Here is a 13,978-nt window from a genome sequence, read left to right on the forward strand (position 1 = left end):
TAGAACCATCAGTGCTTTTTTTTTTTTTTCCTGTCTTTACTCAAGCTTTACCAGGGTTAGTTTCAAGTAACTGCATAGCTTTAGCAGATTTGATTTTTACAGCATTTCAGTGGAAATGCTGAAGGGCAGTGAAACGGGCAGAAGGAAAAGAAATGGGGAAAAGAAAGAGAAAGAATTAAGAGAAGTACAAGTAATCCACAAATATAATCATCCCTGAATAATTGAGAGTTGGCCAAAATACAGGAGTGGTAATACATTCCTAGTCTAGAAATGTCAATTAAGTGTTCCCCAACAGCATCCTTTTTCTGCAGCAATCCCTTGAAAACAAATCTATACTTGAAAGGGTGGGGGAAGATGGGGGAGAACCACCCCACAGATCTGTTAATTAAGGGAACGGGAGCAGGTTTTACCCAGTGGCTTTCTACCATTAAATTGAATTCTTTTAAAATGTGACATGAAGTGCAGTTAATGATGGGAATTCAGTGATTGAACCATAACGATCTCTCCCTGTCCTTAAACTGTTGTGCAGACACACACAAATGTGGGGAGGGTTTCAGGTTACTGGGAAAATATATACCTGAAGCAAAATGCCACCAGCACTCAAATTGGCATATGGCCTTGAAGATGATGGCAAGAAATAGAGTTTTTTAAATTACTGCATGTTCAGTGAAAGAGCTTCATTCAGGAAACACAAGTTTCCTACCCTTACAGACTGCTGAGAATTTAAGTGCTGGAAACTTAGAAACTTGTTTGTGTTTGGGGAATTTTGCATTTTAAACTAAAATCACCTGCTAAAGCAGGGGAACTGTATCTGGCTTTAAATTTTATATAAGCAGTTTAGAAATGATCTTTTAAAATGAAGTTAAAAGGTGATAGAGTGAAAACTGATACAAGAGGGTTGAGAATTGCTGAAAGTTAAAAAAGATAGAAGGTAAATCTAGAACTTTAGGCACAAAATAGATCACTGATCCCAAATTACCTGGATTTCTTTTTTTTTATGCAGCCCAGGCTTACCAAATAAATTACAACCTTCTGCTCTATTTAGAGTTGAATAGATTCAGGTAATTTCTGAATGATTTCACCCTAAGTGGTAAATACATATCCATTTGCACAAATGTTTTTAATTTTTTAAAAAATCAAGCATTTTCTTATATTTGGAACATAAAATATCCTTAATTATGTATTCATGTGTCATTTTAAAATTATGATTCTGAAGAATACACCATTATTTTATGCCCAAGCTCAAATTTTATGATGTGTCTTTTACTATATGGCTATTTAGATATCTAGATATCTAGATATCAGTAGTCACTTATGAAATAATCTATTAATGGGAATTTTCATTGAAAATGTATGGTTCTTCCTTTCTCTCATTCCTTTTTGTTTATTTGATTTTTTTTTTCTTTCTTGGATGTGATAGTGGTTTTTAGTATCCAATTTTAAGATTTTGCTTTCAAAAATCAGAAATGGTCAGTTTACCATATATATTCTTTAAAAAATAAAATACAGCACACAGGCTGATTAAGTGACCTTTTTTGCATTAAAACATTATTTCCTATATGTTATAACTAGACAAATCCTGGTTTTTGCTCTTTATGATTTCATCTCTATTGGGGGAACAAAGCCAGTTTCTGTGATATTTGACTTACAGTGGTGATAGCCAACAAAGTACATCCTAGATAATTTTTATTTTATTTTAATAAGGTCAGCAATAATCAGGGGAGTGGAACAAGTAGAAAATTGTTCCCAAAGGGATATTAAAAGTGGAGATAATCTAATCCTCCAAGGTATGATATGTTGACCTGGTAATTTCAGATATGATTTTATCATTCAGACTTGGGTGTCTCCTGAGACTTGCTTCAGAACAATCCAAGATGATTTCCATTGTCAGCAGCTAACACTAATAAAATTGTTTTTCCTGCAGGCTAGCGTGTTAGGAAATTAAATTTATCTAATTATACGAATTGCACTGTCGCTTTTCACGTTGTAATTAAAATACATCTTGTCAGGTCCTACCTCTTTCCAGAAACTATTAGTTGACTATCTCTGTATTGTATTTTCTCAGAGAACGGTGCAGAAAAATGCAAAATATGTTTGCCTGGCAAATAAAAACTGCCCAGTAGACAAGAGACGTCGAAACCGATGTCAGTACTGTCGATTTCAGAAGTGTCTCAGTGTCGGAATGGTTAAAGAAGGTATGGATATAATGCTTTTTATCCAGGTTGCTTATGAATATTCTCAGTTATCACTGAAAAGAAGTTAATATTTATATTGGGATGGTGAATTTTCCTGGTTTTCCTTTCCTTTCAACATTTTATTTTTGTGGTGTATATTTACATTTAAAAATAGCTGAGGACTACTTATTCTAATTTCTCAAAATCAATAGAGAGCTTGTGTATGCACATCTTTGTTCTGTTTGAGGAAGAGACTTTTAGGGCTAATTCATTACCAAATGTAAGTATGGGGTGGCTTTTATGCTGCTTATTTCAACTCTCATTAAATCATTGTGTGGATATTATTCCAAACTTATTGCCACTTTTTAATGGTTGGTCTCATTAATGATTTGCTCAGCTGTGAAGTGTTTTGATTCCTTTTTTTGTGATTTATGGCTATTCATGGATATCTTCTTTCTTTCTCTCTGTGTCAGTGGTCCGTACAGATAGTCTGAAAGGGAGGAGAGGTCGGCTGCCTTCCAAACCAAAGAGCCCATTACAGCAGGAACCGTCTCAGCCCTCCCCACCTTCTCCTCCGATCTGTATGATGAATGCCCTGGTCCGAGCTTTAACAGACTCAACGCCCAGAGATCTTGATTATTCCAGAGTAAGTTTTATTATGTCCTGTGAATGATCAGGTTTTCTATTCACAATACTAGTAATAAGAGTGGATTGAATGACTTTGTGCCTGGCATTGTGCTAAACAGCTTCCATACCTTTTCTGTATTTTTCACTTCATTTAGTACTTCTAGTGCATCCATTGCACCAAATAATTTTTGCTTTATTGAATCTCTAAATGCCTTAACAAATGACCCTGACAGTGCTGCACCTGTCGTACTCATTGTTGCAGGATTCCTGATGGTTGTGCCAAAGAAAATCTGAACAGGTGAATTGCAATTTGTAGATTTCTTTCATGGTTGAGACAAAGCAACTGCTGGTTTTTTGGGGTTTTTTTTCACATTGTGACCAAACATCTGGGTAAGCTTTAAGTTATCCTTAAACAGTTTACCCAATAGCATCGGCATTGATTGACCTGCTGCTTATTCAGAGGGATTAGACCATTGATGGAGAGGAGCAGACTCTGGCCTTGACATCAGGAGGTGTCAGGAGGACTGGGATGGAACGCCGCCTCTGCTGCTTCCTGCCTGTGTCATCTGGCTCCCACTCTTGGCTTTCTCATCCCTACAGTGGAGATGATTACAATGTTTAATCTCAGAGGGATGTTTTGAACATCAGTCACACAGGAATGATGGTTGAGAAAACATTTGAAAACCATAAATGATTACCAGTGTTGTTATTTTAAGTCAACCAAAACATATCAACATTTTTATTTCATATGGGATATAGTAAAATATTGTCAATTTGAACTATGCAAATTCCCAGAAATTTGGATATCACAAAGAAGAACCATGAGAAAGGATTTTCTGAGCAAATGTATAAACATTACTGGAAGGCAGTTTTTAAAGAGACTTAGAAAAGCAAACTTATAGCAAGACAGGATCTTACCAAAGAAGAAAAGAAAGGAAGATGATCGTGGTTATTGAGCAGTTTCTACATGCTAGACATTGTGGTACATTGTCTCATCTAACCATTTAAAGAACCATGAACTGTAAGGATAGTTACCCCATGACAAGAAAACTTAGAGTTTGCACGCAAATGAGAGAGATACCAGTCTGGGATCCCAGGGGGTTGATCTGGCTTGGCAGCTACTACCAGATTGCTTTCTCCAGGTCCAATCAGTACTTCAAACTTCTGGTTGAAGGGCTGGCCAAGAGTGTAAATGTATCTGTTCTGTGCCCTCCTTTTAGGTTGCATTGTCGACAAAAGTGAAGGGGTGACAGGTATATCTGCTGTCATCCTTCCCTCACCCCCTCCCTTATTACAGGCTGTGAAGCCTCCTCTCCATGCCTGAGCACAGGACTTCATATGAGAAGTGTGGCAGATCCTTAGCATCAAAGGTTGAGGACTCTTATTCTGATTACAAGTAGCATCATTTGACTGAAGTCAAGTCTCAAATAATAGTCTAATAAAATAATGCAGTGGTAAGGGCTTAGGCTTTGGAACCTTGCAGGCCTTGATTAAATCCCACCACCATCATGTACTAGCTTGAGCAACTGATTAAATCTTTTAATACCTCAGTTTCCCATTTGTATTATAGAGTAGTAATAATAATAATAATAATATCTATTTCCTGGGGTTGTTTGTGAAGTTTAAATATAATACTTGTCAAAGCTCTAGCAGAGTGCCCTGTATGTTATCTCCTTGACCAAACCTTATTCCATCATTTGTTGAATGTTCTAATGAGTATGAACATTACACGTGTCAGGTGCCACATAGCAATCCCACTAAGGTAAGTGTTAGGATCTCTATTTCATAGATGAGGAGATTAATAAAACTGAGAAAGGCTAAAGGACTGACTTGCCCAAGGTCACATAGCTAATATGTATCAGAGATAGAATTAGAAACCAAATGTTTTGGGCCCCAAAGTCTGTGCTCTTAAATACCAAGCTTCCTTGCCTCTCTGGTTTTAGTGAGAGTGGCTGATAGAAATGCATTTGGGAATAAAGACTTCCATGAACCAACTCTGGCTTTCCCTTATGCAACTCATCTAAGTTAATGAAGCTTCTCGGCACTGCCTACACTGAGGCTACAGCACGCACTCTGACGTTGTTCCAGGCCATCTGAAATTACTGCCAATGGCCAGCTCAGAGAATTTAGGCCCCAACGTGATTTGGGGGGCCTCAAATTATCCAATGATTGGTCTACATGGTCTAATTAGTTATTCAGTGGCAATCCCTCCCCAGTCCTTTGAGTTGTCCCAGCTGGGAATTGTCTCCACACTGAAAAATCAATCCACTGTGTTTGCTTGCTTCTGCACCATTCAGTGTGTTAGACTAGAGTCATCATCCTCATCAACAAACATTTATCCAATTTAATTGCTAGCTTTGTCCAAAATAGCAGATTGACCATGCCAGAGTCTGGGTCACACTGATACTACCTTTGGGGCCTGGCTCAATTTTGCAAAGTGTATTTATTTTAACTGCATTGTTTTGGAATCAGGTTGAACCTCATAGCTTGGATTCTCCTGCTTTTAGATAGCTTTACAAAATTATCAAAAATTGGATGGAAATCAATTAAATTAAAAGTCTTTTTTAAAAAATACAGTGATTTTTCATCAAAAACTTGGATGAAGGCATGGAAGGCATGCTGATCACATTTGCAGATGACAGAAAGCTGGGAGGGATCGCTAATATGATGGATGTCAGTATCAACATTCAGAGTGATTTCGACAGGTTGGAACAGGATGGGCTGAAACCATCATGAAGAAAGTTAACGAAAATAAATGTGAAGCTCAGCATTTAGAATTTTTAAAAATGGGAGAGCCTTGGCCTGTCAGTAGTTCATGTTAAGAAGATCTCTGGAGTCTATTCCATACACACTCAATAAGAACCAACAAAGTATTTGTGTGGTGGAAGGGAGGGATGCTAAATTAGCTTAGGCTGCAATAGTAGAAGTATGGGACCAGAACCAAGTTGGTCGTGGTCCGATGGACTCTATCCTGTCTGTGCACACTTTAAGCATGGAGTTCAGTTCCAAGTTGGGATTTAAGACAGTTGTGGACACACTGTTTCTGAAACTTGTAAGGGATGGTTGGAGGAAATGGAAATAAGTAGACAGAAATGGAGAAGGTTTGGCAGGATTAGGTCACACTTCTGCCCTGTCGCAAAGAGGACTGTTGCTTCCAAGGGCAGATCGGGGCGGGGGAGGAGGGGGCGCCCTTCCAGCTCACTCTGAGGACAAGGACAAGCTCTCTTGGCTACAAGAGCTGCTATGGAAGCATGAGTTCACCAACACAAGAAGTAACTAAGGGGAACACATAACAGGGTTCCTCACAAGAAGAGAGGTTATTTTGGCTGATATTAAGGTCCTTCCAACTCTAAGAGTTTATGATTCCAGAGTTTACCTCATTGTCCCTAAATGCAAGTTTGAATATATATACATATACATAAAAGAATATGTGTTGCTAGGTAACTTGTTACTTAACAAGACTGAACTAGCTTTGTTCTCTAAAACATAATTAACATAAAACAAATGAAGCAAAATAAATTCATTGAGTGCCTACTTTTAGCTAGGCACCATCTCATATTTTCTTACGTAAGTTCACTTAAAGCCTAGTTTATGTGATACAATTTATGGTTTCAGTTCATTTTTTTTTTAATGTCATTCATTGAAACTCAATTTTCATATTGCCTTCTCCTTAAAGTTTTTTATTTATGAATTCATAGAACTGGAAGTGATCTTGAGGTCATCTAATCCAACCCCCATATTTTCAGAGGAGTAAATAAAGGCTTAAAAAGGTTAAGTGGCTTGCCTAAGGTCAGTGACAGAGCTAGGATTAGGCCCAAATCTCATCATTCAAGGCAGTATATCACCATGCTGCCATTTAGAAGAAATTTACCAGTTTTTTAAAAATAGAAGCTTTATTAGATTTTTTAAATTACAATAATAGCAATATATACCCATTGGTTTTGGAAAAAAGGCAAATCATTTAGAAATGAACAAAATGAAAAATGAAAGTGTCTTCTTCGTTTAATCCTGCCTAACCCATTCTTCAGGGTAACTAATGTTAACATTTTAGTGTTACCCATAATTTATTATATTGTAAATAAGAATTTGCCCTGTCAGGTTTGAATCAGACAGTTGACCAGAACAGTTTATTAAAGATGCTGCCTTTCCCCAGTGACTTAGATAAATAAGAGAAATGAGAAAATGTTTGCCAGACAGGTATGTTCTAATCTCCTTGTACCAGCCTATATGCCTTTAAGGTAGTAAGTGGGAAAGGGAGGTGAAGGAGTTGTTCCAAGTCACAGAGGGAAGGATGTTTTAGAGGCCAGAACGAGAGCTCCTCGCTCTGTGAGGCGTTCCTGGCTCTGGGACCTCCTCTTTTCCTTTGGGCCAAACTTCTCTCCTTCAAAAGTGAGCTCACATCATCATATATCACTGCAGTCAAAACATGTCACATTTGATTTGTTTCTCCTGGAAGTGTTGCTATTCTCTACCCCACAGTTGCTTTTAATTTAGCAATACAAGTATATATAGACACTGGGCTTGGCTTCAGAGCCTACATAATTACTAATGAGAAAATATACTTCACGTCCTCATTAGTTGGTCATTTCAAGTATTTTCCAGCAAACTAGGATGTTTTCTGGTAATTGGTGTCACTTAGTATAGTAACAGACTCCAAAGACAAGAGATACTGTGCAGATAAAACCAGGCACCAGCAAGTAGCATTCAAATATGTTAACAAGACAGCCTAGGAAACAACTTGGCTGACACATGTTAGACCTGCAGAGTAAACAGCATGAAGACTCTGCAAAGGGAATGCTTTCATGAAGCTACTCAGAAGACCCTCTCAGACTGCTGCCAGTTCACCAGATTTCAGGCCAGTTCCTGCCCCTCTGTGGGCCTCAGTTTCCTTATCTGAATGGTGAGGAGATTGGACTAAATGCACTGCCAGGATTCAGCCTTCTCATTCCCTGACCCTCTGACCACTGGACCTGCTACAGTTCCACTCTGGGTACAGGTCTGCATTGCCCAAAGTGTGGTGCCCAGACTGCCTCTATCAGAAGGAGCCAATGTGTTTGCTTAAAATGCAGATTCCCTGGCCACACGCAGACCCACTGACTCAGAATTGGGGGAAGGGGGAAAGCAGGTGGGAATCTATTTATTTCAGTTTTCAGAGGGTTTGGAATTTTTATTAATTATCATTGCTAATTTACTTTAAATTTTTTATTGAAGTATAGTTATGCAATATTATATAATTTACAGGTGTACAATATAGTGCTTTATAATATTTAAAGGCTAGACTCCATTAATATTGGCTATACTCCCCATGTTGTAGGAATCTGTATTTTACAGAGGGCCTTGGATGAATTTTTGGCACACTGAGGTTTGAGAACCACCGATGTAGTCTCATAAGAACAATTCAGTTTTACCTCAAATCTCCTATTTCCCAGCTTTCTTGGGACTGAGAAGGAATGAGCAATAGAGATAAATTTAACAGAAGGTAATCGATTGATTTAACAATTCTTCCAGAACAGTGGACACATTATTGAACACAACAAAGCACCTGCCCTTATGGGGCTTACAGGCCAGTGAAGGAGAAAGTAAACAAATGTTTAACTGTAGTGGTGCCATTGGCAGGGAGATGAGGTTTTTTTGGTTTTTTGTTTGTTTGGGGTTTTTTTTGTTGTTTTTTTTTTTTTAGTAGGGGGAGGCAATTAGACCAGAAAAGCAGAAATTGGGGGCAAGATGTACTCATTGCCAATTTTTTTTAAGTGTCACTTTTTAAAGTGTAAGAACCTATGAATATGTATATATAGTTTAGCTCATAGAATGATAATATCTAAAATAGAAAGAAATATAAGGGCCCAGGAAAAAGTAACATTCTAAGAGGAGGTAAAATGTTCTTAGGATATTTCACATATTTAGTGAGATTGACAGTGAGATAAATGGCAGATTCTACTCTGCTATGAAAACATCACACTGCTAAATTTTAGGGCTGGTGTTCACCAAGGGTCTCACATAATTCCCAAACGATTTATTTTCAGCCTAGATTGTGGCTGAAGTCTGACCTGTACAGCCGTGTTACTGCCATTTAAAACATGTAGACCCCCTTTAGTTTAAATAGCATCCATTGTTTGCAGCTCTAGAACCTCATTCTCTTTGGAGAAATCTGCATTAGACATTAGCTGTCAATAAGTGTTAATACTGTGTCTTTGACTAGTGGTGAAGCCTGAGTATTCATGGATCAATTATCCATATATGCTGGAAGAAAAAGTTAGCCTAAATAGGAAAAAAGATTCATTTTGAAAGTCTTTCTCTATTCGGCCTGTGTTTAATTTGGAATGATCAGTAAATAGATATTTCTAGATTTTTCTTTGGTGAACCTCAAACTGCTTAGCTCATAGACAGAGTGAGGTTAGGGGAGTACAGAAGCAGAGATGGGGGTCAGGTTCTCCCAACTCTACATCCAGTATTCCTTGGTGAGGTCTTTATAAACTGCTAGGCCAGGCAGAGAAAGAATCTAAAACATTTTGTTCTGTTTCTTTAAATCTTTTATTTAGTAGAGAGGATACTTGGTTTATCTTTTCCCCCCAGCAGTCCATGCTGACCCTCCAGTCACCCCCAGGTTACTGGTGGCTCAGGCTGAATTCAGTTTGGCTCCAGAATTCTGGAACATGGACCAGAATCACTGCAGGTGAAGACCAGAGGGACTGGCACACAGGGCCTGCTGGCTTTCCCCCTTGCTGGACTCTATCAAAGAAAACTATATGCAGGGTAGGCAGGGACGACATTTCCCTATGTTCAGAATGCATGAAATGTGAGCCCCGCAGGGGGAAGGCCTGCAGAGGACCCTGGCGAAAGCTAAGCGCTCTGGAGGAGTCTGAGCAAATGTTGGAAGCAGAGAGATTATTGAGTTGTGACCCATGGCTTCAGGGACATCAGTGCAGGAGGGAGCTGTTAGGTCCTACTCCTTAACATCCTTTAGTCTTTTTCTCTCCACTTAATATACTATTTTACAACAAAATAATGCTGAGTCAGTGTCAAATTCTAGGCAATACCATCATACCTGGTGTGATTCGCAACATTTAGAATCATCAAATTCAAGAGCCATAACGTGGAACTTTCACCAGGATAAATGATGAAATCTGGGCCATAAAACATTCCTGTACAGATTTAAAAGAATAGAAATCACGCAGTGTCTGCCATCGAACACGCAGTGGAATTAAACTAGAAGTCGGTAACAGAAAGATAGCTGAATACAAGAGCCAGAAGGAATTTTAGGAATCAGCTGGTCCAGTTGCTTCCTACTTTAGAGGCAGAAATAGACCCAGAGACGTTAAGTGGTTTTTCTAAGGCTGCACAGCAAGTCAGTGCCAGAGCCTAGAAGAGGACCCCCTGACCTGCTGCCTGATCCAACTTCCTTTCCTCAACTCTGAATTACCTGAGAGTTTCACATGTAGTGCCATCAGCTTTCTAAAGATGGTTCTGCCCTGAATTTCATCCTGCCTTTGGAGAGCATATGGAATTAGATTCATGTAAGAAGAGAAAGTTAAAAAATAAAGTAAAATCTTTTTTCCCCATTCTCCTCCAGTTAATAGTATGTGCATTGAAAGGAGGTGGTGGATAGTGTCTGTGACACTAGGATCATGCTCTCATCCTTGAATCTCCATGGGAAGGTGGACTGCTTTCTTCTCCTGGTCCATTCCAACACAGAACATCCAGGGCTTCATAGAACCCAGGCCCTCGGTGGATTATTGGGAACAGAGGAACAAGGACTTGGAACTGGATCTGATATAGGAATCTAGAAAGTCAGGGCTGAAAATTAGAAACATTCTGGTTCAACCCCTTCCTCCGTGTAATAAATGGAAGCTGAGGGACAGTGGTAATTCCAAGTATCAAAACCATTAGCAGTATCACTGTAATCATTTGTTAAACATGTTCTGTGTGTCAAGTCCTTTGCATACATTATCATATTTAATCACCACAACAAAACATTGTGGAAGATATCCCCATTTTACAGAGGAGAAAACTGAGGCTCAGAAAAGTGAAGTAATTTACCTCAGATAACTATAGCAGCAGGGCTACATTATTTCACAAGTTAGGGTCTAGACAAATCTAGGATTAAAGTAGCTGGGCTCCTTGTCTGATGTTTCTTTTGTCATTTCATGTTGCCTCTTGGGAAAACACAAAGGAAAAAGAAAGACCCAACTAAGACAAGTGCCTCATTTCCTCAGATCTAAGTAGTTGTACAGTGAGCACCTGACTGCTTATTGGCTGTTTCTCCTCCAGCCAGCTTAGGGTGTTGTGGCAAACTTAGGCTTTCCACTGACTATTCTTTCCTTGAACAATATTCTACTACTGTTTACTGAGGGTCAATTATGTGCTAGTCACTGTGTTGACAAAATATGGGACCAAATGTATACATACATGGAGAACTCCAATTAGAGGCAAGCGAAAAGCTTTTTAAAACTATCCTATGGGCTACCAGCGAGTAACATCAGGCATACTAACAGCCAGGAGGTATAGGACTGGAAATCAGAGGACCACGTTTAAGTCTTGGCTGTACCACTGTTAGTTATGTAACTTGGGAATGTCTGTTAGCCTCTCCTAGCTTCTTTGAGCCCCAGTTTCCTCATCTGTAAAACAAGGATTCAGAACCACTCCCCAGGAAGGTCAACTGGGAAAAGAGACACAAAAGCACATGCAGCTGTGCTGGCGTGAAGGCAGTGACATGCATATTTTGTACATCTCTTAAGTCTCTGTGTTGTTGGTTGTCCCTTGATTATTATCTTGCTGTATCAATCTTCCTGCCTGAAGCAGGAAAGATTTCCCTCCAATGATTCAGGCAAAACCCTGGCTCTCTCAGCATATCTACAAGCTGCAAAGAGACTATTCCTAGTTGTACCTTTCTTCTCCTGGGGCCCTCTAGATCAATGCCGTGCAATAGAACGTCCTGCTGTGATGGAAATGTTCTACACCGCAGGTGGCTACCGAGCACTTGAAATATGGCTAGTATGACCGAGGAGCTGAATTTTAAATCTTACTTAATTCTTAATTTAAGTAGCCACAAGTCCTGAGTCTGATAGCACACAGCTGCCTGGGCCCTGCCAAGGAGACACTCCTCCCCCACCCTTCCTTGTTTGTTTTATCTCTCAGAAATCCATCTATAGCAAGCACAAATCATTCTCTTCTCCTGTTGGTTAATCTTGTGATTCCCAAACTTCATTGTGCATGAGAATTCACCTGGAGATCTTGATAAAGCTGTTTCTTGGGCCTACCCTCAGAGTTTCTGATTCTGTAGGTCTGGGGCATGGCTGGAGATTTTCAGGTCTAACACATTCCCGGGTGTTGCTGAAGCTGTTTGTCCAGGGACCACCATTTGAGAACCACGGGTTAATTAAGCATCTTGTTTGGAGACAGCTGTGCCTTAAGGAATCAGTAGGTCCTGGAGGCCCACACAGACGCCACCCCCTGGAGTAATGGTTCTCAACATTCCGGCAGCCCTTTGGAATCACCTGGGAAGCTTTTAAAATTCCTGATGACCAGTCCCCATCCCAGACCAGTGAAATTAGGATCTCTGTGGCTAAGACCCAGACATGAGTGTTTTTTAAAGCCCCCCAGATGACTGCAGTCAGGATTGAAAACCCCTGCACTCACGGGACTTAAGCAAATTTCTTTGCCTGTTAAGTGGTAACAGAATTCACTGTTCACAGGTCACAGGGCTATGATGAGAATCTGATGAGACTGTAAATGCAAAAAGGTTTTATAAACTGTGGGACCTAAAAGTAAGGGTTTATTCATTGACAGTCTTGGAAGAGAAATTTGCAAATGATGCTGTGATCCCTGTTGGACTGAGATAACGCTGCAGTCTGTGGCTTGCATTCCAGTACTGTCCCGCTGACCAGGCCGCTGCAGGCACAGATGCTGAGCATGTGCAACAGTTCTACAACCTCCTAACCGCCTCCATTGACGTATCCAGAAGCTGGGCAGAAAAGATTCCTGGATTTACTGATCTCCCCAAAGAAGATCAGACCTTACTTATAGAATCAGCCTTTTTGGAGCTGTTTGTTCTCAGACTTTCCATCAGGTAATTACTATTATTTTATCTTCCTTCAGTCCACTCCTTCCTGTGAAGAAGTTTGAAACCTGCTGTGTTGGTAACTAAGTCGTTGGTGAAAAGTTTGCTCAAGAAGGAAATATGAAGTATGGCCAGGCATTAAAAAAACTGAGCAGTGGCTGGAGCACTGGGCAGGTAGCCAGACTCTTGGGTTCTAGCATCAATTGTAATGTGGACTTGCTGTAAGTCCCTGAGCAGGTCACTTGCTTCACCAGAAATTTTGTTTCCTTCTTTGTAAAATGAGGAGGTTGGATTTGGTGATCTCTAAAGGCTGTTGTAGCTCCGACGCTCTGTGATTCCAGGAAGATTCTCAGGGTGCATAAGGTATTTCCTGGGAGCAAGTATTTGTTTTGAACCTTGCATTTCCCTTCGAGTTTTCTGTTTAAAAACCGATGGTTCTAACACACCAGATGGGGCGCTAAAGACTTCCTGCAGCATCTCAACTCCCAGTGTTCACTCCAAGAGAATAATAGCTTCTGGATCAAAAGATTTGGCTCAACTGATTATACTCAGTGACATCAAACACAAAGAGGAACTGATTTTTCAAAGAGCCGGAACCTGGGATTTAAACTTCTCTCATGAAGTCCACAATTAGCGTTTTAAATTCTGTCTTCCTTGTTTCCTTTCAGTTTATATATATATATATATATATATATATATATATATATATATATATATACACAGGCACACACACACACACACATATATATATAGTGTTACCAGAAACTCATTTGAAGTGCAAATTCCTATGTCCTGGTACCAGCTCTTTTGGTTTGGATCTACCTTTAGAAATCTGCATTTTTAAAATCATGATCCAGTGATTCTGATGCTGGTGGTTTGAGGTCCAGATTTTAAGTTCTGAGATTGAATCACCCTGTCCCATATGTGCATCTGTGGAGGGATCTATGGGAGAGACCGAGGTGGGGTTACAAAGAGACTGCCAATAATTAGCAAAATTACAGCCTATCCTGTGTGTGCCGGAGCTAAGCTGAGCCAGCAACGTGACTGTCATCTAGTGGACAGGCAGCAGAGGATTAAGTAGGTGATAAGCTCCAGGAGGACAGGCACCATATAGGCCCCA

The 13,978-nt window shown here is 39.8% G+C and overlaps 1 protein-coding gene across 4 annotated transcripts in view; it reads left to right on the top strand.

Moving 5' to 3' along the window:
- NR4A3 (nuclear receptor subfamily 4 group A member 3) overlaps positions 1–13,978 on the top strand; it is a 39,053-nt gene that overhangs the window by 8,686 nt on the left and 16,389 nt on the right. For all 4 annotated transcript variants that reach the window (XM_074361902.1, XM_074361899.1, XM_074361900.1 and 1 more), the window contains 3 exons: positions 2,066–2,195; positions 2,648–2,820; positions 12,668–12,867. In XM_074361902.1, the coding sequence (XP_074218003.1) occupies positions 2,066–2,195; positions 2,648–2,820; positions 12,668–12,867 (503 nt within the window). The remainder of the gene's footprint in view (positions 1–2,065; positions 2,196–2,647; positions 2,821–12,667; positions 12,868–13,978) is intronic.

The sequence above is a fragment of the Camelus bactrianus genome, chromosome 4 (assembly GCF_048773025.1).
Source record: "Camelus bactrianus isolate YW-2024 breed Bactrian camel chromosome 4, ASM4877302v1, whole genome shotgun sequence".
Taxonomy (NCBI): domain Eukaryota; kingdom Metazoa; phylum Chordata; class Mammalia; order Artiodactyla; family Camelidae; genus Camelus; species Camelus bactrianus.